Genomic DNA, 25,056 nt, shown 5'->3' on the forward strand with positions numbered 1-25,056 from the left:
CGAGCCGCGTCAGCCAAGTATGAACCGGAAGTGATACCGGTTAAGCGAAAACGGGGTCGTCCGAGGAAGGAGAAGCCGGCACCTGGCACGGAGGGGACCCCTGTGACGCCCGTCGAGGAGCCACAAAGGAAGAAACATGGACGCCCGTGAAAATCCTTAACCCCGAAGGAAAGTATCACCGAAGGAAGTTCGAAACCTTGTGGGTGTGATGTTTTGGTTCAGATGGTCCAGAAACCTCACACGGCAAAGGACTACTTGGAGGAGTACATGGACACAGCCAAGAAGTGCAAACCGAAGCCTACATCTAGTGGTGCCGACGCGGTTGGTATTGATCCGAAGCCAACCGTGTCTCTCCACATCTTTGTGGCTAGTGGAGGCTTCATAACCATTTCGTAGGAGTAGGACACATGTTCCGCTATTGGATTTATTTTATTTATTGATTGTTGGATTTGGTGTTTCTTTCCCATTCTTTCAGGCATTCTATGTTTGTGCAGATGCCTTGAGCTTCGTACACTATTGTGGTCCTACTCCTTTTCATTTATGAAATTCTTTCATTGGTTTTGTAAAGATCCCGACAAAGTTGTTCTCGCCTTGTATGCCTCCCTTGATTGATGTGTGATTGTGTGAGTCCATTTCGTTATCGGATGTTAAGTTCGGAAGTCTAGGGCTTGGAATTCGGGGACGAATTCCGATTAACAGGGTGAGAATTGTACCGGCCCGGTTCCTGGCCCAAATATTTTCATAAAAAATGGGCTTCTCTACGGCCCCTTCTTTTGTCTCATTCAGAAACTGAAGCGAAGCTCTGCAGAGAATTCCCGGAGACCGAAAACCCTAGGCGTCGAGCTCTCTCTCTCTCCCCTGCACCGTCTCTCTCTTCTCTCTCTGTGTGATCTCTCTCCTCTCTCCCTCCTCCTCGCTGGTGCCGTGTGGTGGTGGTGGTGGTGGTTGCAGCCGATTGGTGGTGGTGGTCAGATGTCGCAGCTCTCTTGTTTCCTTGTTCAAGATTGATCAGATCTCCTCTCCCTTGTCTCTTGTTTCCAGATCCGGATCCAGATCAAGGCTAAGGTGGAGTGTCTTGAACCCAGCTTTCTCTCATGATTATGTATACTCCTTTATGTTGGAGTTAGGATTGAGTAGTCCATGTTTGAGAGCTAGGTTGATAGAACATGTTTATTGTTAGGATGATAGATGAATGGATCATGATGCATAAGAACCTCATACTGTTAACTGGGACTTAATGAACTGGTTTATGTTGTTGTGATGATTATTGGTTGATGAGTGATGCTTGTGTGCTTGGATGTGTAGTCCCATGAGTTGATTGTGAATAAAGTTAGGATGCTAGAAAGAAGAAGACACTTGATATGTTCAATGTAAAGTTTGCCATTTGCAATTTCATTTTTGTTTTTGTGTTTAAAATAAATTGTGCTTTCAAAATTAATTGGAATATTAAAGCTACAATTAAAAAACGAATATGTAAATATATGACATGGGATTAATATTGGACATGAAATGCAATATTAAAGTATTTATCTAACAAAATGGAAATCGCTATCTAACTAAAACATAATGTAGCAAAAGCAAAAAGCGCTATCTTAAGTGGTAGACCTATTATCGCGCCCGATGATACAGCGTACCTAATAACGCTATGGTAGCGTTAGATAGCGTTTTTCCGGCGTTATTAATGCTCGATTTTCTTGTAGTGCTTGGAAGCTTTGTTTCAATACATGAACGGCCAGATGAAGAACAAAACCGTGGTCATCAAGCAAACCAAGAAAGATCTTCTTCTATTCAAAAACCGGATCAAACTCAAGGTGAGCAATGTTCTGATTATGATTCCTTTGCTTATAATCTTTTTCCTTTTAATAATCCAAATTTGAGGACAAATCTTTTTGAAGAGGGAGGGAATGATGCGCCTCAGTCCATGGATCAGTACATGGAACCAGCTCAGCATGGAGGTCCGGACGTCCCGAACAATTCAACCGAGGTTCGCCCATCCGACTGTACCAATCAGAATAACCAAGCAGTGTACCGGATCAACCCGCGTACGTCCAGAATGGAGTTTCGGCTGGAACCACGACCAGAAGAACAAACTGACCGTACCAGAGCTCGTCTTTCCCGACCATCTTGACATTCTAAGGACAATAGTTGAGCCAGACTTAGCTTGGGTCGTGAATTACCCAAAGACGGACATGCATTCTCACCCTGCAAACCATCCGTACAGTTCCGCATGTGTCTTTCTCCTTACAGCCGTGCACCCATCTGGTTCAGATTAACCTGGACAGTAGCTGAAGGGTCATCCTTGACCAATCTGCACGGAAGACTGAGTCTTTGACTCCTTTATTTTTTTCTAGTAATCTTTGTTATATCCTAGATGTGTTTTTCCGCATTTCTTTATGTCTTTCTTTGACCACAAGTACTATATATATGCAGTCTCATTCTATGAATAAAATCAGTCTAAGTTTGAGTTTATTTTGGTTTTCTTCTTTTCTCTGAGTGAGAGAGAGTTTTGTAGCTAGTTCATTGGTGTGAACTGTCTTGTTGATTTGTGGTCAGCCAATTCATCTTGGTGGTTAGCCAACACACTACATTCTTTCTTTGGTGGTTAGTCTTAGATCGTGGGTATATCAAGAGCCATTCCGCATCTCTTGACGATCATTTCAATCCCTCTCAGTTTCAGAAGTGTCATTTGCCTTCTCGATCATATCAAACACCCAGCTAGAGTGATCTTCCAATTTAGGGCGTATCTTCCCTACTTGTTGCTAGGAAGGCTATGGACGATCCCATCTTCGATGAGACGGACGACCACACGGTCGATGACTTTGGTCTGACCTTTGATGTTGATTCTGGTCCGATCTTTGATGAGGAGGACAGCCTCAACTACCCAGCTCGTGGTCCACTACTAGTAACAAGGAGATCCTTGCGTGTTCAACCCAAAGCCAATGAAAAAGAACAAAGGGAGAATCTCTTTCATTCTCGTTGCTTAGTTTCTGAAAAAGTTTGTTCTTTGATCATTGATGGTGGGATTTGTACAAATGTTACTCGTGATACTCTTGTCAGGAAACTTGGAATTGTTACCCGGCTTCTTTCTCGTCCTTTAAGGTTGGAATGGATAAACGAGGCTGGTGAGCAGTACGTAAAGGAGCAAGTCACGGTCCCCTTTACCATTGGACGCTATGAGGACGAGATCGTTTGCAATGTCCTTCCCATGGACGTTTTCCACATCCTTCTGGGACAACCATGGAAGTTTGATAAAAGAGGCTTGCATGATGGTTTCAAAAACCGACACTCGTTTGATCATAAAGGAAAAAAGATCACGCTGGTACTTTTGACACCTTTGGAGGTTCATCAAGATCAGATCCAACTTAAGAAGAACAGAGATCAAGAATCTAAACCGGACGAACCTAAGTCCTCTCACCGAAACTCCAATTTCTTTATCAAGAAAAGTCAGGTCAAGAAATCTCTTTACTCTCAAAAGCCATTTCTTTACTTGTGTACAAAAAATCTGTTATGGCTTCTTGTTCTGACCATACACCGGAGATTCCGATGTTTTGTAGGATTTTTCTGATGTTTTTTTTCAGAAGAGAATCCCAAAAGATTGCCACCAGTCAGAGGCATTGAGCATCAGATCGATTTTGTTCCGGGTGCGTCTGTACCAAACCGACCAGCATACCGCACCAACCCGGTGGAAACTAAGGAACTTCAGAAGCAGTTTGGTGAGCTTCTTGAGAAGGGCTACATCAGGGAAAGTTTCAGTCCTTGCTCTGTGCCTGTTCGCCTTCTGGCCAAAAATGATGGCTCTTGGCGCATGTGTGTGGACTGTCATTCGATGAACAACATCACTGTAAAGTATAGACATCCAATCCCTAGGCGTGATGACATGCTAGATGAGTTGCATGGTTCCTTAGTTTTCTCGAAAATTGATTTGAAAAGTGGCTATCACCAAATTAGGATGAATGAAGATGATGAAAAACAACATTTAAAAAAAAGGCTAGGATTGTATGAATGGCTTGTCATGCCATTTGGTCTTTCTAATGTACCTAACTTTCATGCGTTTGATGAATCATATTTTGAGATCTTTCATTGGTCAGTTTGTTGTTGTCTACTTTGATAACATTCTTATGTACATAAAGAACTTACATGATCATAAGATTCACTTGAAATACGTTCTTGAAATTCTTAGGAAAGAAAGACTTTTTGCAAATCTTGGAAAATGCTCTTTTGGAACAAATCATGTGGTGTTCTTAGGTTTTGTTTTAGGTGCTGATGTACTTAGAGTGGACTAGGAGAAGATCGAAGTCATCAGGGACTTGCCTAGCCCAATGATCGTGGGCGAGGTACGGAGCTTTCATGGCCTTACGGGGTTTTATATATGTTTCGTCAAGAACTTCAGTACCATCGCAGCCCCATTAACTGAAGTGATCAAGAAGAATGTCGGATTCAAATGGGAACAAGCTCAAGAAGAGGCATTCCAGATTCTTAAAGGAAAGTTCACTCAAGCTCTTTTACTTGTTCTTCCTGATTTCTCTAAGACTTTTGAGATCGAATGTGATGCCTCGGGGGTTGGTATTGGTGCTGTTTTGATGCAGGATAAGAAACCCATTGCTTACTTCAGTAAAAAGCTTTGTGGAGCCATGCTCAACTACCCCACTTACGACCAGTTATAGACCATGGATTTGACCTACTTTTACCCATGGTTTATAGGTGTTTTTACTAATAATTATTATATTATAGTCTATTTACTATATGTATAAGATCAAGAGTGATTTAGAGAAGTGATTATTTTGAAGCATTTTGGAGATATTTGGAGCAAGCATCCGAGATGACCATCGAGCTCGACAATCAATCAATATTGAAGAGAGGTAATCGATCGATGTTAAACATCGTGATGTCGATTGATAGCAAAGCGCGCAGAAAGCCCGTTTGGTCACATCCGACTTGAAGCCCAACTCTTCACCAATTTACAAGATTACTCCTCACGAGTTATAACCTACTATATAAGCTTTGCCACCATGTTAGAGGCAAAGTGTGCTTTATTATTTTACTAGTTTTACAGCAAATATTTTCTAGGATTTTGATAGATTGGAGAGAAGATCCAAAGTTATATTTGTGATTGGAACTCAATTGATATCTATATTATTATTCTAATGCAGTTTTTATACATAATTGCTGTCATGAATTGCTTAGCCATGTCTGAGTAGTTCATTTGTTAGATTTTAGGGTTTAAATAGGATATGAGGGATTAGCCCCAACTATAGATTGCTGAGTTGTGATAATCATCTGTAGGATTGTGATTTAATGCCTGTATCTAGATTAGCTACCTAGAACCTGCGCTGGGATTCGATTGATAAAAGCGAGAGCTTTAATCTCATCCTGAAAACATTCTAATAGAAGGCGAGAGCTTATCTAGTGAGCTTAGTAAGCTATTATTCAACCCGCGCATAAAGCTTGACTAGAGCGCGTCGATCGATATCACACTTGAATAATCGATCGGCGGGGAAAATTTGCATCGATCGGTATCCCTATATGATTATCGATCGACACTTTTTATTGATAAAAATACGACAGTTGATATCAATAGATCTAGTTAATAGACGAGTCCAAACATTGCGAACGCTGATGGACTTGTTGATCAAGTAGTTGAGCTTTACATTATCATGCAAGCAACTCATTAGGCATCTGTAGGATTATAATCCCAATTTTCCTAAATAAAAACCCTACGTCTAGCTATTTCCTTAATAAGCACCAAAACCTCAATCAGTCAATTGAGCAAATACTTTGCTTGATCTCTAAACTGCTATTTACATTTAAAACTATTGAAACATCCAACTTAACAAATCATATTAGATTTCTTAGGTTCTCTAGCTCCCTGTGAATTCGATCCCTAAGTACCACAACTCGACCTCTTATTTAAGAGAGTATAAATCACTGCTTAGGGTAATTTGAGTGGTATCAAATTTGACGCCGTTGCCGGGGAGCTTTGATCGCCTGTTTAATTTTTTGTTGAGCTTTTGACAGAAATTTTTTTATTTTTTCAGGTACATGCCCAGCAGTACCAGAAGCAACAAGGAAACCCAAATACTATTCTCACCAGATCCTGCAAGTTTGGAGCGTACAATCCGCAAAGAAGCGCGCTCCTCATCGATCGACAACAACACATGTCCGTCGCTCGATTTCGCTCAACCACCATCGACCCAGACACTAGTCCCGTCGACCGATACTCGCTCACCACCGTCGACCGATGACACTCATCTTCCATCGACCGACATTCTCCATCCGATATCAATCAATAATCCAGAAAAGACATCGATCGAGCCGTGAGACATGGTTGCTACTCTGATATTTGTACGAGACAACAATGGGGACCTGCATGACCAGGAGGGTTATCTGCATAATGCAGCAGGTCAGAGCATAGACGCTCAGGGGGCTGCAATCCCTGAGCCTGATGAAGCTACTCAACCTAAGACGTTGGCGGACTACAACCGTCCAGATCAGTTATACACCAACAGATCAGCCATTCGTCCTCCCACTATTCAGAGAGATTATGAGCTAAAGGCGCAGTACTACTGGTGTAGCCCTGGATAGGACTGTCTCTCCCTGGATCACTTGAAGGGGGCGTGGGTGGATGAAAGGTGATGGATATGGTCTTCTCCTTAGAGCTATGGGATGCTATAAAGATGTTTTTTTCTGCTCCACAGACACAGGATCACCCTGCTTAGTGCCTAGGATGGATCACAGAGATAATCCTTGCAAACAGAGAATCAAAGACTCGATCTGTATCAAGGTTTGTGGATTGATGTGGGACACAAGAGAGATGGCTCGCCTCCTGATACTCCAAGGCTTCTGATCTGGATATGACACACCAAATCAGAGAACCCAAGCTGGATATTACACACCAGCAGAATTGAGAGAAAACTCAAAACAAAGAAGTTGAGAAAAATGACGATTGATTGATTTTCATCCAAAACGTGGCTACATATGTTAAAAGAATAAAACTGAAAACCCTAAGTTTAAACCAAGATGGTTTAATCTCCTAATCCAATTCGAAATTGGTTTATTTTAAATACTAATCTACCCAAATCTGGTTTACTCTAATTCCTACTTGTCTTTGGTTTAAATTAAATGAAAGCCCAATAAACTAAACCCATTACATTGCAATTAAATCAAACCAACAAGCTGGTTCTTCTTTGGTTTATGATGGGCCACGACTTGAACTTGATTTGGAGTGTCTCCTAATGAGCTTTAGATCCTCCACGTCCTGTTAGGCCAGCTAGAAAGCAAGTGGATCAAGATTCTGGCTGCAACTCTCTTTTTGGACCGAAAAAGCCTTATTTCGCCTAGATCCAAATATAGCCCAACCCAGAAACTTCCTGACATGTTTTCCTTGTTCTCCATACATATTTGGACGAGGTGAATGGTCTCCATAGCTCCTGTTAAGCTCAGTTGGTTGAATCCTCTTTGTTCAAGTCGTTTCAAGGCAGTACCAACAGTTCTTCTCTTCTCTCTATCCAGAACCTCATAGATCATGCCAATAAGAGTATGATACTGTCCATTAAACTGCACCATGATCAGTGGTATAGCTGACCCATACATTGGCTTCAATCCATTGATTCCAATCTTGATCTGGATCACACCATCCCCTCCTCCTTTAAAAGGATTTGTCCTCAAATCCAAGCTCTGTAGGATGATAGAACCTTGATAATTTAACTCCAAAGTTCCTGACCTGGCCATGAGATATATCATCACCTCTCTAGTCTCTCCAGGATGAAACACAAAGCTCTGCAGTCCTTCTTCATGTCTCAGCAACATCTTGGAACTTTCCTCACTGCATGTGGCTTCTAAGGCAGATGATTTCTCCACTTTGTTGAGTTTGCAGTTGAATGCTTCTCTCCAGGATGATCCTACCCACGTCCTTCTCATGAGAATGAGACAATGTACTCTCAGTTTAACATCCTTCTGGTCAGGTGGTCGTGTGGTTTGGTCCCCATACTCATCCTCCAGTTCTGGCTTTTCTTTAACCACCACCAGTTCCTGTTTATCTCTGCTCAGCTTGTTCTGGTCAGTTATGAACCTGATAAAGGACGTGTTACCTCCTGACTCTCCTTCATTATCTCTGCAAATAGTTTTTATCATACCATTCTCTCTCCCTTTAAAAAGATTTGACCACAAATCTTGTTTTTCAAGAGTGAAAGAACCTTGGAAATTGAGCTTGTATGCTGTTGCTTTCTGATCCAAAATTTGTTTATTTCTTCTAACCACACACAAGTTTCCTCCTGGTTCAAAAACAACTTGTTGCAGGCCCTTAACAACTCTCAGATGTTCCACTAAGCTGAGCTGAAGACATACCAAAGGTCTGATTAGTAACTCACAAGCTAAAGACTTAAAGTTATCACCTTGCTCAACAGTAGGAAGCACCAATTCAAGAGCTTTAGATGACCCTCCAGGAACTTTTTCTTCTTGTTTTATTTGATCAGGCACGTGGCCACACTCAGCTTCTGCAACTTCTGCCTCCTCCTCTAGTTTTAAACAAAGAGTTGTTGGTTCTGGTTCAGTTTTATGACTCTCCTCAATCTGTTTTCTTGGAGAAGCTAATATAGAGGCTTGCAGCTTTTCCTCCTCTTGTTTCAATGATAGAACAGGAACCACAGATATTCTCTCAGCCGGTTTTAACGGCAATTCAGACCAATAGGCAGACTGATCTAAAGTAGTAAGCTTTGTTGCTGCTTCTGGTTTTAGTTTTGGAAGTTTCCACTGCGAGACAAACCTCTTCTTCATCAAGGTCTTCATCTCCACCCATGAAATAATTTGAGGTTTTTTTTCAAATCTCCTAGTCTGAGAAACTCTCTGCCACCATGAGAATGCACTTCCACAGAGTCCATTGACTGCTAGACATACCTTTTTCTTTTCAGTGTAGTATAGGGGTCCAAAGAGAAACTCCATCTTCTTTTCCCAATCAAGTTATGCCTCTGTATCAATCTTCCCATAGAAGAATGGAATTGTAAGCTCTTCTTCATATCCAGACATAGAATACAGTTTGTTAACTGATAGATTTCGTGCTCCCTTGTTAAAACTTGAAACCCTAACCCTCAAGAGGCTCTGATACACTTGGTGTAGCCCTGGATAGGACTGTCTCTCCCTGGATCACTTGAAGGGGGCGTGGGTGGATGAAAGGTGATGGATATGGTCTTCTCCTTAGAGCTATGGGATGCTATAAAGATGTTTTTTTCTGCTCCACAGACACAGGATCACCCTGCTTAGTGCCTAGGATGGATCACAGAGATAATCCTTGCAAACAGAGAATCAAAGACTCGATCTGTATCAAGGTTTGTGGATTGATGTGGGACACAAGAGAGATGGCTCGCCTCCTGATACTCCAAGGCTTCTGATCTGGATATGACACACCAAATCAGAGAACCCAAGCTGGATATTACACACCAGCAGAATTGAGAGAAAACTCAAAACAAAGAAGTTGAGAAAAATGACGATTGATTGATTTTCATCCAAAACGTGGCTACATATGTTAAAAGAATAAAACTGAAAACCCTAAGTTTAAACCAAGATGGTTTAATCTCCTAATCCAATTCGAAATTGGTTTATTTTAAATACTAATCTATCCAAATCTGGTTTACTCTAATTCCTACTTGTCTTTGGTTTAAATTAAATGAAAGCCCAATAAACTAAACCCATTACATTGCAATTAAATCAAACCAACAAGCTGGTTCTTCTTTGGTTTATGATGGGCCACGACTTGAACTTGATTTGGAGTGTCTCCTAATGAGCTTTAGATCCTCCACGTCCTGTTAGGCCAGCTAGAAAGCAAGTGGATCAAGATTCTGGCTGCAACTCTCTTTTTGGACCGAAAAAGCCTTATTTCGCCTAGATCCAAATATAGCCCAACCCAGAAACTTCCTGACATGTTTTCCTTGTTCTCCATACATATTTGGACGAGGTGAATGGTCTCCATAGCTCCTGTTAAGCTCAGTTGGTTGAATCCTCTTTGTTCAAGTCGTTTCAAGGCAGTACCAACAGTTCTTCTCTTCTCTCTATCCAGAACCTCATAGATCATGCCAATAAGAGTATGATACTGTCCATTAAACTGCACCATGATCAGTGGTATAGCTGACCCATACATTGGCTTCAATCCATTGATTCCAATCTTGATCTGGATCACACCAACTACACCCACGTGGGATATATACCCTACCATGGATTATCTCACGAGCATCCTATGGACCATCTGGAGAGGTTTGCGGATCTGATTTCTGCTATTAAAGTCAAGGGAGTCCCTGAGGATTACCTCTTATGCAAGCTCTTCAAGTTCTCACTTTCTGGAGAAGCTTTGCACTGGCTTAAGCAGCTACCACAATGATCTCTCACATCCTTGAGCGACATCAAGAATGCATTCCTATGCAATTTCTTTGATGAAGCACGCGCTGAAGACTTGAGGAGCAAAATTGCTACATTCACTCAGGAGCCTGCAGAATCATTCAAAGGCTCTTGGATCAGATTCAAGTCTTATTAGAGAGATTGTCCACACCAGGGATTCAATGAAGTACAGCTGCTCAGTACTTTCTACAGAGGCATCGCGGTGCAGTACCAGATGGCTCTTGATGCTTCCAGCAATGAGAACTTCAACACCAGGAATCCTAGAGAGGAAGTAAAGGTCATTGAAATCTAGCATCTAGCAACAGCACCAAGAACACTGATTTTGAGAGCAGGAAGTCTGCCACCATCCTTGGGAATGATCAAATGGATGAGGTAAAGACAAAGCTGGACAGTGTTCACAAGCTCCTCAGGAAGCTGGCCTGCTTGGTTGAAGATGCAGAAGCTGTAGAGACAGAGGGTAGAGAAGAAGAAGAAAAGTGAACTTCATTGGTGGAACAGGTTTCCAAGGGTCTGGAAACAAGGGTGGAAACCGAAATTCCTATGGTAATAGGGGAAATTTCAACCAGAGTTTGCAGTACCAGAAACCCTACAGCAACAACAGGAATTTTGGAAGTTCCTACTACCAGAAGCCACCGCCGTCTACTCAGGGGAGCAAGATTGAGGAGATGCTTGAGAGGGTTATTGAGTACTCATGTGAAGAACCTGGAGACACAGGTTGTTCAGACAGGAAAAGCTTTTAAGGGGTAGGAAGCCTTAACAAGAGGGGTAGGAGATGATGTGATGAAACACCACGTTATGCCATCATTGAGGATGATTTCTGGCAACTGGTCAAGGAAGAGAAGCTGCAGGAAGGAGATTTCGAAGTAGAAAGCTGATGAGCTTCGGCAGATCGCACTGATGTCGATCGACGTCAGACCATGCATACCGATCGACAACCCACAACTGCAACAATGAAGGAAAAATGGCACATGGGGATGAAGCAATGAGAGCTTCACTGGTACATGGTTCAACAAGCGCAAAGAAGAGATGGACACTTGTTTTCCAGCAAGTTCCAGTTTCCAACACTACTAGCCCAATCACCTCCAAAGTCAAGCTATATGACTATAACAAAGCGCTGAGTGGGAGGCAACCCACTATTAGGTAATATTTATCTAGTTTTTATTGATATACTATTTCTGTTGGTTTTTCATAATTGCAGGTTATAAAAAAAAAATCCTAGTAGACGATTATCGTGCGTATCGACCGACGAGACGCTGTCGACATCGATCGACATTGCCAAACCTGCCTCGACCGATATCAACAACCCAACATAGGTCGACATCCATTCCGGTCTGGTATATTGTTCTAACTTATTAAATTGAGTCCATATGATTTTGTTCTCACCATAACTCCGACTGAATCTACATTGAGGATAGTGTAGTTTAAGTCTGGGGGGAGGTTAACTGATAGTTATCTATTTATGAGTCTTATTAAAAATGTTTTTCAAAAAGTTTTATTCAGTCAAGAAGGGGATAATGAACTGATATATTTTGCTTGTTATCTAACCACTCTTTAGCACCATTCTAGATTTAGAAATTACAGATATTACTAAAGATACTAAAGTGGATCAACCTATCAACTATTTACACTTGCTGAGATTGTTTGAAGGAACCAAAGCTGACCTCCAACATTAAATTTGACACAACTGCTTATCTTGGGGCTTGGTATACATGGGATCGGATTCTTCAAACAAGTCTGGAGGATACAGCCTTGTGTAGATAGATTAATCACCATTTCTCTCTCTATTTTCAAAATTATAGATAGATAGAGTAAAAAAAAAATTTATATGTATATTATTAGATCTATTAGAGATTTATTAGGTAGAATCCGAACAGAACTTGGTGGCTACAACCATTAAAGTTTGCTTCATAAAGATTCCAACAAAAAAAAAGAATTCGAACGAGACTTGGTGGCGGCAATCATCAAGGCTCGATTCATATGAATTTTTGGATATAGGTAAAAAAAAGTGAACAGGACTTCGTGGCAACCACCATTAAGTCTTGATACATGGAAGCCTGTCCAATCTAATTCAATAATGTTGCAAATAAAAACAGCTTTTGACTAAGAGAGAAAATTAGTAGAGATAGAGGATAGGAACTAATGTTTACCTACATGTCCAGGTACTTGTTTGAAAATCCTTGCATCATGTGATCGATACCTCCAAGATAAAGCCTGCATTTTTATTTATGCTAAGAAATGAGGTTGGTAGAGGGGAATTGTAACGTCCCAACCCGCCCACGGCTAATGGGCCACTCACGCCCACTCTCTCGGCCCGTGGGCCCCATCCCGTATGACGGTCGGTCCGTTAATTTTCCAAGGCTCCAAATAATTGTTTACTGACCCTGCAATCACCACCCGACCTTTTCCCATGCTTTGGCCTCACTCGCACGCTATCGCGAATCACTTCCCGATAGGTCACCCATCCTTCCACTACTCCAGCTCAAGCACGCTTAACTCTGGAGTTCTTTCAGGATATGTTCCGGAAAAGGTAAGTCAACTTTGGTGACATAGGTAGCCAAATCAATTCTCTTAAGCCTTTTCACATATCACAACTCGGGATGTTACAATTCACCCCCTCTCAAAGAACGCAACGTCCTCGTTGCGCTCCCGACAGGTCTCAAGACGCCTCTCAGGTCGGAACTGAGATAGCTAACTAGCTCTGATACCACTTGTAACGTCCCAACCCGCCCACGGCTAATGGGCCACCCACGCCCGCTCTCTCGGCCCGTGGGCCCCATCCCGTATGACGGTCGGTCCGTTAATTTTCCAAGGCTCCAAATAATTGTTTACTGACCCTGCAATCACCACCCGACCTTTTCCCATGCTTTGGCCTCACTCGCACGCTATCGCGAATCACTTCCCGATAGGTCACCCATCCTTCCACTACTCCAGCTCAAGCACGCTTAACTCTGGAGTTCTTTCAGGATATGTTCCGGAAAAGGTAAGTCAACTTTGGTGACATAGGTAGCCAAATCAATTCTCTTAAGCCTTTTCACATATCACAACTCGGGATGTTACAGGAATGTCAGATAAGATTTGCTAAGTTGTTGGCTAGATGAATTTGGTTGCTAAGCTAGGATATGGTATGATGTACTTTTGTGATTAGGATTGTTTAGATGTGGATGCAATATTGTAGAGGCTAAAGATTTTAAGTTTTAAATCATGCGATTCTCTGCTGTTTTCAAACCTATTTCAGAGAGACTGTCTGTATGTTTTGCTTGAGGACAATCAAAAGGGTAAGTCTGGGGAGTTGATAGACCATGGATTTGACCTACTTTTACCCATGTTTTATAGGTGTTTTTACTAATAATTATTATATTATAGAGTCTATTTACTATATTTATATGATCATGAGTGATTTGGAGATAAGGGATGATTTTGGAGTATTTTGGAGATATTTGGAGTAAGCACCCGAGATGACCATCGAGCTCGACAATGGGTCGATATTGAAGAGAAGTAATCGATCGATGTTAACATCGTGATGTCGATCGATAGCGAAGCGCGCAGAAAGCCCGTTTGGTAACAACCGACTTGAAGCCCAAGTCTTCACCAATTTACAAGATTACCCCTGACGAGTTTTAAACTAACTATATAAGCTTTGCCACCATGTTAGAGGCAAAGTGTGCTTTATTATTTTACTAGTTTTACAGCAAAGATTTTCTAGGATTTTGATAGATTGGAGAGAAGATCCAAAGTTATATTTTCTAGGATTTTGATAGATTGGAGAGAAGATCCAAAGTTATATTTGTGCTTCATGGATTGCTTACCAAGTCTGAGTAGTTCATTTGTTAGATTTTAGGGTTTAAATAGGTTAGGAGGGATTAACCCCAACTATAGATTTCTGAGTTGTGATAATCATATTTAGGATTGTGATTTAATGCCTGTATCTAGATTAGCTACCTAGAACCTGCCCTTGGATTTGATTGATAAAAGCGAGAGCTTTAATCTCATCCTGAAAACATTCTAATAAAACTATGTTTCTTGCTACGATCAAGGCGAGAGCTGATATAGTGATCTTAGTAAGCTATTATTCAACCCGTGCATAAACCTTGACTAGAGCGCTTCGATCGATATCACACTTGAATAATCGATCGGCGGGGCAAAAGGTGCATCGATCTATATCCCTATAGGATTATCGATCTACACTTTTTATTGATAAAAAGACGACCTTTGAGATCAATAGATCTAGTTAATAGACGAGTCCAAACATTGTGAACGCTGATGGACTTGTTGATCAAGTAGTTGAGTTTTACATTATCATGCAAGCAACTCATTAGGCATCTATAGGATTATAATCCCAATTTTCCTGAATAAAAATCCTATGTCTAGCTATCTCCTTAATAAGCACCAAAACCTCAACCAGTCAATTGAGCAAATACTTTGCTTGATCTCTAAACTGCTATTTAAATTTAAAACTGCTGAAACATCCAACTTAACAAATCATATTAGATTTCTTAGGTTCCCTTGCTCCCTGTGAATTCGATCCCTAAGTACTACAACTCGACCTCTTATTTGAGAGAGTATAAATCACTCCTTAGGATAATTTGAGTGGTATCAACCAGGAGCTTGTATGCTTTGGTGATGGATCTTCAAACGTGGCAGCACTATCTTTGGCCAAAGGAGTTTGTGATTCACATTGAACAAAAGACATGCATGTTGGGTCAAGTTCGTTGAGACCTTTCCTTATGTGATCAAATACAAACATGGTAAGGAAAACGTGGTGGCCGATACCTTGTCTCGAAGGTATGTTCTTCTTTCAGCACTTGAGACAAAGTTTCTCGGTTTTGAATTCATCAAGGATTTGTATACAACTGATCAGGATTTTAAAGAAGTTTTCAGAAAGTGTTCCAAAACGGCTTATGAGAAGTATTATCAAATTTCTGGATCTTATTCTTTGATAACCGAAATTGCTTAGGCCAGAGAATCAATTTGATTTAGTTCATGTTGAGAAGTCTTCGAAATTGGCACTTTCTCACTCTTTTCCTAACATTTTCACAGCTTTGCTTGATGTTAAAACAAATAAACCAATTTTTGGCACTCAGTTTACTTGCTTGAAGTTTACACATATTTTTGATGATTGTCCTAAGAGCTTGAATCATGTTTGTGATGTCTTAAGGATAGAGAAACCCTTTGATTATTTCTTTCGCAGATTTTATGTGGTTTCTTTAGTTGTTTTGAAAGCGCAGGATATACAGGATCAACTTCAGATGGAAGCAATCAGAGGAGGTCGGCACAACACGTGTGTTCCTGGAACATGGAACTGGAAGTACTTGAGGAAAACAACTTCAAAACTAAGGAAGTTTTTCTCCAAAATTTTCCTTCAATAAATTTTACATGATTTTAAAATTCTTTTTGTCTGATTTATTTTCTTGTGATTCAGGTAAAATGGATTTGAGGTCAAATTCTTTTGAAGAGGGAGGAAATGATACACCGAAAATCGAGCATCGACCTGCTCCGGTCATGGACACGGTTCAAGGTGGCAATCTTGTCAACCAGCTCGACCCAACCGAGGTTTTACCATTAGATCGTGCTGAACATACTGCCCGTCTCATTCCATCTGATCATTCCATTCATACCGACCATGTTTCCCCATCAGATCGTGCTGATTAGACCGTCCGTACCGTCCCATCCGATCACCACGACCGTACTGCATGTGCTGTCCACCGTATCGACCTACAGACGTTGTTGGGGTCAAAAACGGTTACGACAAAGTTAACGTCCAAATATCCGCAATATATAAGTATGACTCTCCGCAACATAGCTTTTCGAGATAAAGTTCCATCTAGGATTGTGGGAACCGAAATTCGCACTGTCGATTTCCGTTTAAATTAGGAAACTAGGAAAACCCTAATTTCCCAGAGGTCTCGGATCTCTGCGAGAGCCAACGACAAGTGACCGAATGTATGCGGAAATCATGAAAAGATAACAAACGTTAAACCCCAAGCATTTTTCTCTAACTTTTTTTTTGGTGACTGTCTTTAAGATTCTTGAAAACATAGTTCATCTAATCAAAATGTACCTTCATTTTATCTCATAATTCCATTTCAAATTACTACCTATCATTTAGATTTAGCCACAAGAAAAAATAATAACATATCATTGGATGACACAAGTGACTAGACTAAATTATATATAATAATAATACAGATTGTAACTATTATGCGAATACAAACATGTAAAACAAATGAGTATATGAATCATAATTAAGTCTGAGTTAACTCTTTATTCATTTCACATTTTTGTTCAATATCCCATATATTCTCTTGATATTGAGAAGATAACAAAGTTTGAGTTTTAATGATTTCAAATTCGACATATAATTTGATTTTTATATAACATAGGCATAATATAAATACTTTATATATTAAATATAAAAAGATTTGTTAAAAATCCGGGTGTAGTCCGGAAAAATCCCTAATTGTATTAAAGAATGATTATTTCCTTTTTGAGTTTGAGACTTATTATATTCTTATCCTACGAAGTCACCATTTATATATGTGTACTAGATAGAGACCTGCGCAAAAGCGCGGGGCAAAAGTGTCGAAAAAATAATTTAATTTGCTTAACATTTTTGTGCATAATTTAAAGAGTACATTTTCAACATGTATACTATGTGCATTGGTCTGAGCTTTTTGCATTGTTTCTATGTTGTTTTTATCTATCTAAGTTTCTTTCTATCCAAATTAATGAAAACCTTCATTTTAGAAAACATGTATAATATGTGATGTTTAATCATAAGTCTGTAGTACCGTTTCAAGACTAAAACTATTATATATTTTTGTGCACACTTTTGGGCTACTAAAAGATAAGGACCAGAACTTGTGGCACATTTGGTGGTCAGAAAAGTTGATGGGTTCTTGTTTCAACGGGAAACGGTACGGAACGAGAGAACGTTCAGTTTTAAGGTGGGTTTAAGAAAAGACGTCTTATTAATGGTCAGGAGAGTGTTTCGTAGGTTACAAGGAAAGGAAATGCGTAAAGAGAAGGGTGCCGGAGCCTCGAAGGCGTTTCCGGAGAGATTACAACAAGACGAAGCAACAAAGGTAAAAACCCTAATCTAGCCGTCTCAGTGTGTATTAGTGATTTCGGATCCTCTCTTCGTTGTCTTTCCTCTCCCTTTTATAGCTGACCTCACGCTCTCCCGTGACCTAATTTGCGTCGTCGTAATGGGCTTTTAACTCGCTGGGCCGAGAAGCCCACATCGTTATGCCGACTCATTCCCTCGGGGCTAGACCGTTCGAGGCTTCGCTCCGAGTCTTCGTTCTGCTTCATATGGGCTAGGCCATCTGTCTTTTGGGCCTTTAGAGATGGTCGAATCTACCATCTACAGTAAGTCCCCCCAGTTCATCGAGACGAAGATCCTATTCGATTTGATGAATTTTAAGAAATTTTAGGTTCGGGAAGACAGATAGATCGTTTCGTCGGAAGGTCTCTGAACCGGGTGTGGCGAGATACCGTCAGATACTCAGTATTGTGTCGACCGGTTTAACAGAATGTTAACCGAACCGGTTTCGGTCTAGTCGGATTTTTCTAACCGTTGGTTCTGGTCGGTCCTGAGCCGGTTATTGCGGGAAGTCGAAGCGACGCCTCGATCCCTTCGGTGGCTAGGTGACTATTCCCAGGCCCACGTAGGCCCACGTAGGTTTAATGATGACGCCTCGGGGAGGCGTCCATCCTTCCCTATAAATACTTGCTCTCTTCTCATTCCCTTCATTCTTCTCTGCACGCCTCAGGTACTTTCTCTCTCTTCTTCCTCACTTCTCTCTCTAGGTTTGTTGTTGTAACATAGATAGTTATATGTCGTCTGGCGGGAGGTTGTCTTGTAAACAAAAAGGGAAAGAAGTCGCAACCGTTTCCAGCCCATCGAGAGGTGTGAGCGAGGTACCGCTCGAAGAATTCGACAGGATTCATCACGAAGCGATGATGGACACCTGGAATCTGGACTTATCTCAGCGGATCTTAATTTCCGAGTCTGCGCGTTCATACCGACAGGAAGTAAGAGGAGATCGAGACGAGCCACAGGCTTGCGAGAGAGACGGTTCGGGGGCGCAGGGGATAAAACTCCTCCTGTTAAATTTATGCCGACTTGTTACTACCCCGGGGGCATCTTTGAGGAGCTTCCAGAGATATCTCCCGAGTTCCTGCGCTCTCCTGATGTTAGTGGTCAAGCTTGGGAGAATGTCGAGAAGACTCGATCGACTCCTAACAGCGTGAAGAAACTTCTGAGGGAGCATCACGGGCTCGGGATAACCTTCTTGATTCCCTCAGAGAGTCAAAGGCCTTGGTCGCCACCAATCGGATACCAATGCGTCTACGAATCCTATTTCCGAGACGAGACAAAGCTTTGGTTTCCCATACCTCGCCTGGTTACGTCGTATGCGAGGCGTCGCAATGCAGCGATCAGTCAGTTTTTGAACGGTTCGTGGCGCATTGCGGTTTCTCAAATGATTATGGCTGCTGAAATCGATGTCTCGCTGAGTGTCCGTGCCTTTGAGGAGCTGACATCCATCAGCTCGTTAGATGACGGGCTTCTGTCGATCAAGATGCGTCCAAGCTACAACGTGATTGGGAAGCATCCCAACAAGACGGCAGATTGGCAGAGATCGTACTTCTTTATAAAGTGCGATGACTCCGCCTTCGAAGACCCGCCAGATGAACACTACCGTGTCTTATGGAACACTTTGCTTGGTAGATCATCTTCGTTTGCCTGTATCGTTTCTTCATATACTAATTGTTTTCTGCTTTGTGTATTTTTCTTACGCAGCCGACCATCCGACTTCTCGCGATTATCCGGAAGACTTTCTTTCGAGCGCACGTGCTGTAGCGAGACTTGCTCAAGAAAATTGGGGGAATATTTCTTGGGAGAGGGTCCGCCGCTCTATTGACCGTATTTCTAGAAGTAAGCTTTCCTCTTTCCTTCCCCCATTTTAAGATTGACCGTTTTCTCTTTAATTGACGAACTTGATCCTTCTATGTGCTCTTTGTAGGGGACTGGGACTCGAGCCTCCTTCCTTCAGTTAACAAAAGCAAGAGACGGATTTCGCTTTTTTCTCGGGAAGAACAAGAGAGAATCAACGCGTCGAGAAGAATGAAAGGACTCCCCGACTTGAGTGCTGTAATGGCGATGGAACTCGGTTTGACCCCGACCGAGCCACCATCGTCTTCCAATCCGTTGGTGGCTAGCGACGTGAATCCTGCGAGCCTTGGCCATCACGACTCCTCGTCTGTCGCTGCTGTTGTTGCTCCCAAGAAAAAGAGCAAAAAGAGGTCTCGCGACGCACCTTCCGTTGGGGATGGTCTCGAAGCTCTTCCGGAGGAAGGCGACGACCCGGAGGTTGCGGAGCCGTCTTCAAGCAAGAAGAAGGAAAGGAAGCAACTGCCTTCGGAAGGGGATATTGAGAGCCGAGAAGTCGAGGCGGCTCGCCCTTCTGTTTTACTTCCTCTGGTCGACGAGGGTTCTCCCAACTTGGCCTTAGCGGATGATCCTCAGAACATCTCTCCCGAAGCTCCGCTACAAAGGAAGAAGTCGAAGCGTTCAGATGGTCAAGGAATGATCGGTCGCCAAGCTCCATCTGTTGCTTCGCCGAGTCGCGAGGCGTCGGTTCCCGGTTCATCGTCTGGCGGCGTTCCGGCTGTTAGGAAGACCCCGAGGGTCGACTTTCCAGATCGTGTTTTGTTCGACTATGATGGACCGACTCCGCTTATCTACTCTCCGCAGCGATGTACAGAGCTAGTCAGTCAGATCAAATGCGGTCCAAAACCTTTCCCGCCGGTTGCTGACTTGATTTTTAAGGACGAGTATATCGACTCTGCTTGCACTAAACTGTTGGTAAGTATTTCATCAGATTCTTTCATCTTCTTTTCCGCATTATCTGTTTTTCTTTCTCCTTACTCAAATGTTCTGGTTCTGTGTCTCGTAGAGCGATGGAGTCTCGAACTTTGTCATCGAGAAATATGACTCTGCGCTGAAAGAAGCTCTTGCCGAGTCTGAAGAGCTGAAGAAGAAAGTCTTGCGCAAGAGTAGACTTCTCCGTCGTAGAAGGGCGGAATGGCAAGAGAAGTTCGAGAGGATGGCGGTGAAGCGAGATCGTGCGGTCGCTCGGAGGAAGGCCCACCAGAAACGAGCTGACGCAGCCGAGGAGGAGCTTTCCGTTGCTCGCTCCTCTATTGAAATTTTGGAGCGTCGAAAGGGGGAGCTTATGGAGGATTTGGGGGTGAAGACTGCGCAGTATAAGAAAGAGTTGGACCGTCTTAGGGATTCGCGTGTTTACGAGGTCACGAAAGAGAGGGTGAGGGTTGAGACCGAAATGATCGCGAAATCCAACAAGCATTTTGCCAACTTGCGCGAATGGTGGACTCGCTACGGGCCTTTCGACACGGCGCAGTTACTTCAGAGTCAAGCGTTTGGGACTAAGAACTGTCTCGAGGCTCTAAGGGCCGGCGGTCGCGACATTCCGCAGGAGACCATCGATATGTTCGTCGCCCGCGAGAAGCAGTTCGAAGAAGAAGCCACGAAGCTCAACCCGGGCGAGATTCCTGCGGGCGACTTGGCTCTCTCCCCACTTCGGCTTGATTACCAGTTTGTCGATATGCGAGCCTTCGTGGGTCTTGATCCGCATGGATCCAACGCTGACTTGATTGATCCGCAGGCTGCCTCGGTACTCCGGAGTTCCGCTAATCCTTCTGCAGCCTCGACTGCTCCGTCTCATTCCGAGGGGGAAGAATCATTGAGAACTGACGCGCCGGCTCGCTCTTCTGATGTTGCTTGCCAAGGATCCAAACCTGCTGAGGGCGCAGTCGATAAAGAGGTTCTTGACATTTCCGATTCTTCTGCCTCGAACCCTGAAGGCAACCAGGGCGACAAGTCGGACAACGATGTCGGCGAGGAGGTTAGCAAGGAACCTATTGGGGAGACGACTGATCCCGTGACTCGCCTTTCGGAGAGCCAGCCTGAGGTTAATGAAGATGGAGCGTCGACTCGGAGCGAGGATGCTAATGCGAGTCAGTTGGTGCATGCTGATCTTTCTGAGCCGTCTCTCGACGGTGGAAGCCTCGTGCAGGAGCAGATCGAAAACCCAGGAGAATAACTCTGTTGTCTTATCTTTTTCCTTTTGTTGCTTTGATGTTTATGACTTGACCCATTGTGGCCTTTTGCTTAAGACTTTATCTTTTATTATGCACTTGTTTCCATTCTCGCATCAATTTTCGTTTCTTCGATATATCTTGAGGTTGCGAGAAGGCATAAACTTCGTGCTGACTTTTTTAGGAAAACCCGGTAGTCGTCTTACTAGTCAATGCTTGGAAAGTGCTTGATTTGCTTTGTACCGAGACAAAGTTCATAGTTTACTTTTTACGTTGTCTCGTGCAAGCTGATAAACCGTTGTTTCTTAATCGAATGTTCGTTTGACTGCTTTCAAGTTCCTTCGCTCGATGTCTTTATCTATATTGATTAGATAGAAGTCGAATTTGGGTAACTCTAGGTCTTAGAACATTTTTAATGGTGACGGTTCTTTAACCCGTTCTCAAAGTAATTCCTAAGTTTTTGGTTGGCCAAACCTTTCTTAGCGAATCATGAGATGGATAAGAGTCATCATTTTGGGAGTATCGGTTTGATACTGTGATACGACCAGATTCCCGTGAGTATGTGTCTGATAAAGGACGCGCTCGACTGTGGGGTGCGAGTACCGGTACATGTGTTTTGAGACGCCTGAGCGAGCTCACGTAGGTATCGCATGAATTGTACGATATCTCGGGGAAATGTGTTTCCTCGGGGAAGTGTTTGGTTTTGTTTTGTTATAGCTGGACCTGTTAAGGCTGCCTACGTACCTCCTTTGGAGAGGATCAAGCCATTCGTAGTTCTTTGTTTTCCGAGTGAAAGTGGCCGGGAGCGCATTCACTCGGTCCGAGTAAAAGTGGCCGGGAGCGCATTCACTCGGTCCGAGTAAAAGTGGCTGAGAGCTCATTTACTCGGGTTTTTTTTTTAGTCGCGTCTTCCTTTAGTTATGGAAGAAACGGAGATGCTTCGAGTTCCAAGCTCTTGGTACCGCTTCGCCCGTCGAAGTCTCGAGACGATAGACGCCGGGCTTTACGACCTCGATGATTTTGTAAGGTCCTTCCTAGTTTGCACCAAGCTTCCCAGCCTTCCATTCTTTGGTGTTTTCGAACACCTTTTGCAGGACCAGATTTCCTAATTCGAGGGGGCGCGACTTAACCTTCTTGTTGTAGTAGCTTTCGATCTAGTGCTGGTAGTTCTGAATACGAAGCAGTGCTTGGTCGCGTCTCTCCTCGATGTCGTCCAAAGCGTCAAGGAGCATGGCTTGATTAAGCTCCACATTATGCGGCATTTTGGAACGACGTAGACTCGTCACGTTTACTTCAGCAGGGGCCATTGCTTCGACTCCATAGGCCATCGAGAAGGGAGTAGCTTTTGTTGCTCTGCGGGTTGTCGTTCTATGGGACCAAAGGACTCCGTCCAGTTCGTCGGCCCAGCATCCTTTTTTCAAGTCGAGTCGCTTCTTGAGTCCGTCGATGATCGTCTTGTTTGTTGACTCGGCTTGACCGTTGCTTTGCGGGTTCCTTGGTGTGGACATGTTGAGTCGAATCCTCCATCTGTCGCAGAACTCCTTGAAGTTGTGGGAGATGAATTGGGACCCATTATCCGTGATTATCTCATAAGGGAGTCCGTGTCTGCAGATGATGTTTTTCCAAACGAACTTCTGCACTTCCTTGTCGGTAATGCTAGCATATGCTTCTGCTTCCACCCATTTAGTGAAGTAATCCGTTAAGACCAGGATGAACCTTTTCTGTCGAGAGCTCGGCATTGGCCCGACGATATCCATTCCCCATCACATGAAGGGGTATGGCGCCGTTAAGTTATGCAATAACTCCGTCGGACTATGGATGGTCGAGGCGTGTCGTTGGCACTTGTCGCATTTCTTGGCGTAAGATTCGCAGTCTGCGTTCATAGTTGGCCAGTAGAAGCCCAGGCTTATCACCTTCAAAGCGAGAGCTCGTCCTCCTGAATGGTTTCCTGCAGCCCCTTCATGTGTTTCAGCCATGACTAGTCTCGTCTCATCTCCAGAGATACACCTAAGGAGTACCTTTGTTGCGGTCCATCGATGGAGCGCCCCATCCAGAACGACATAATGTGCACTTCGTCGTTTGAGTCGTCGTGCTTCCCATTTCTCAGTGGGTAACACTCCGTTGGATAGGTACTCAATGAATTCTGTTCGCCAGTCGTTGAGTAGCTCCTCTGTTGCGCGAGATTCCTCTTCATCGATGTCCATGTCGTCAGTAATATATGCTACTACGGGGAGTTGTTCCGTCTCCGAGCTGATGCTTGACTTCTCGATCCTGTGTATCGGTATTGTCCTTTTCACTTGATCGTGTCGTCTACTTCCGAGGGCTGCGAGGGCATCTGCACACACGTTCTCTCCGCGGGGAACCTTTGTGATCTCAAAGAACTCAAAATCTTGCGTAAGATCTTTAACGAGCGTTAAGTAGGCGTCCATCCTCTCATTTTTGACATCATATTCTCTGAGAAACTGACTTACCACGAGTTGGGAGTCACAATATGCGCTGACTCGTTTATCCTTTACTGCCTTTGCAAGACGAAGGCCTGCAATGAGGGACTCGTATTCGGCTTCACTGTTGGACGCGGCGAAGCCAAAACTGAACGACTGTCGGATTAGCTCACCTGTTGGGGACTGGACCTGTACGCCTGCCCCGGAACCTTTGTTCGTAGATGATCCGTCTACGTGCAGTATCCAATTCAGACTAGGGAGTGTGAGATCTTGTTCTAACTCTGGTGTCAGCTCGATTAAGAAATCAGCGAGAACTTGCGACTTAGCTGCTGTTCGATTCTTGTATACGATGTCGTGTTCACTCAGCTCTACTGCCCATTTGGTCAACCTTCCTGATTGATTGGTGTTTTCCATTACCGTTCGTAGGGGCTGGTTGGAGAGGACCTCGATAGTATGCGACTGGAAATAGGGTCTGAGTTTCCTTGCCGAGGTGATAACAGCAAGAGCCATCTTTTCTAAGGTTGGGTACCTCGTCTCTGGTTATGTCATTCGCTTACTTATGTAGACAATGGGCTTCTGTTCGCTTCGGTCTTCTCGTATAAGGACGCTGCTCACTGCCGAAGAGGTTACGGCAATATAAAAAGATAGGGTATCCCAACCTTTGGGTTTTGACAGAACCGGAGGCGTCGTGAGGTAGTGCTTAAGTTGATTGAACGCTTCTTCGCATCTTTCGTCCCATGCAAAACGTTTATTTCCTCGCAGGAGTTCGTAGAACGGGAGGCATTTGTCTGTCGATCGTGAGATAAACCTGTTAAGTGCTGCGATCCTTCCGGTTAGACGCTGAACCTCGCGGGTGTTCTTCGGACTCGGGAGATCGAGGATTGTTTTTATTTGCTTCGGGTTTGCTTCGATGCCTCGCTGAGTAACAATGTACCCTAAGAATTCTCCTGACGTGACGCCGAAGGTGCACTTCGCTGGATTGAGCTTCATACCGTACGCGTTTAACGTCTTGAAGCAATCTCGCAAATGGTCCAGATGATCCTTGGCATGCAGCGATTTGACCAGCATGTCATCAATGTAAACCTCCATTGTGTTGCCAAGTTTATCGGCG

At 43.3% G+C, this 25,056-nt stretch overlaps 2 protein-coding genes across 2 annotated transcripts; one reads left to right on the plus strand and one right to left on the minus strand.

The window, feature by feature from the left end:
• The first annotated feature begins 18,500 nt into the window (after positions 1–18,500).
• LOC106426893 (meiosis-specific protein ASY2-like) lies at positions 18,501–21,509 on the plus strand. Its single transcript, XM_013867626.2, has 4 exons — positions 18,501–19,131; positions 19,187–19,321; positions 19,410–20,251; positions 20,343–21,509. Exons 1-4 carry the CDS (start codon positions 18,501–18,503, stop codon positions 21,507–21,509), a joined length of 2,775 nt encoding a protein of 924 aa, XP_013723080.2.
• A 1,758-nt stretch (positions 21,510–23,267) lies between these two features.
• Positions 23,268–24,455, minus strand: LOC106426892. The gene has a single exon (XM_013867625.1). The coding sequence runs from the start codon at positions 24,453–24,455 to the stop codon at positions 23,268–23,270; it is 1,188 nt and encodes a 395-aa protein (XP_013723079.1).
• Between the last annotated feature and the right edge of the window lie 601 nt (positions 24,456–25,056).

This window comes from Brassica napus, chromosome A6, assembly GCF_020379485.1.
Source record: "Brassica napus cultivar Da-Ae chromosome A6, Da-Ae, whole genome shotgun sequence".
Taxonomy (NCBI): domain Eukaryota; kingdom Viridiplantae; phylum Streptophyta; class Magnoliopsida; order Brassicales; family Brassicaceae; genus Brassica; species Brassica napus.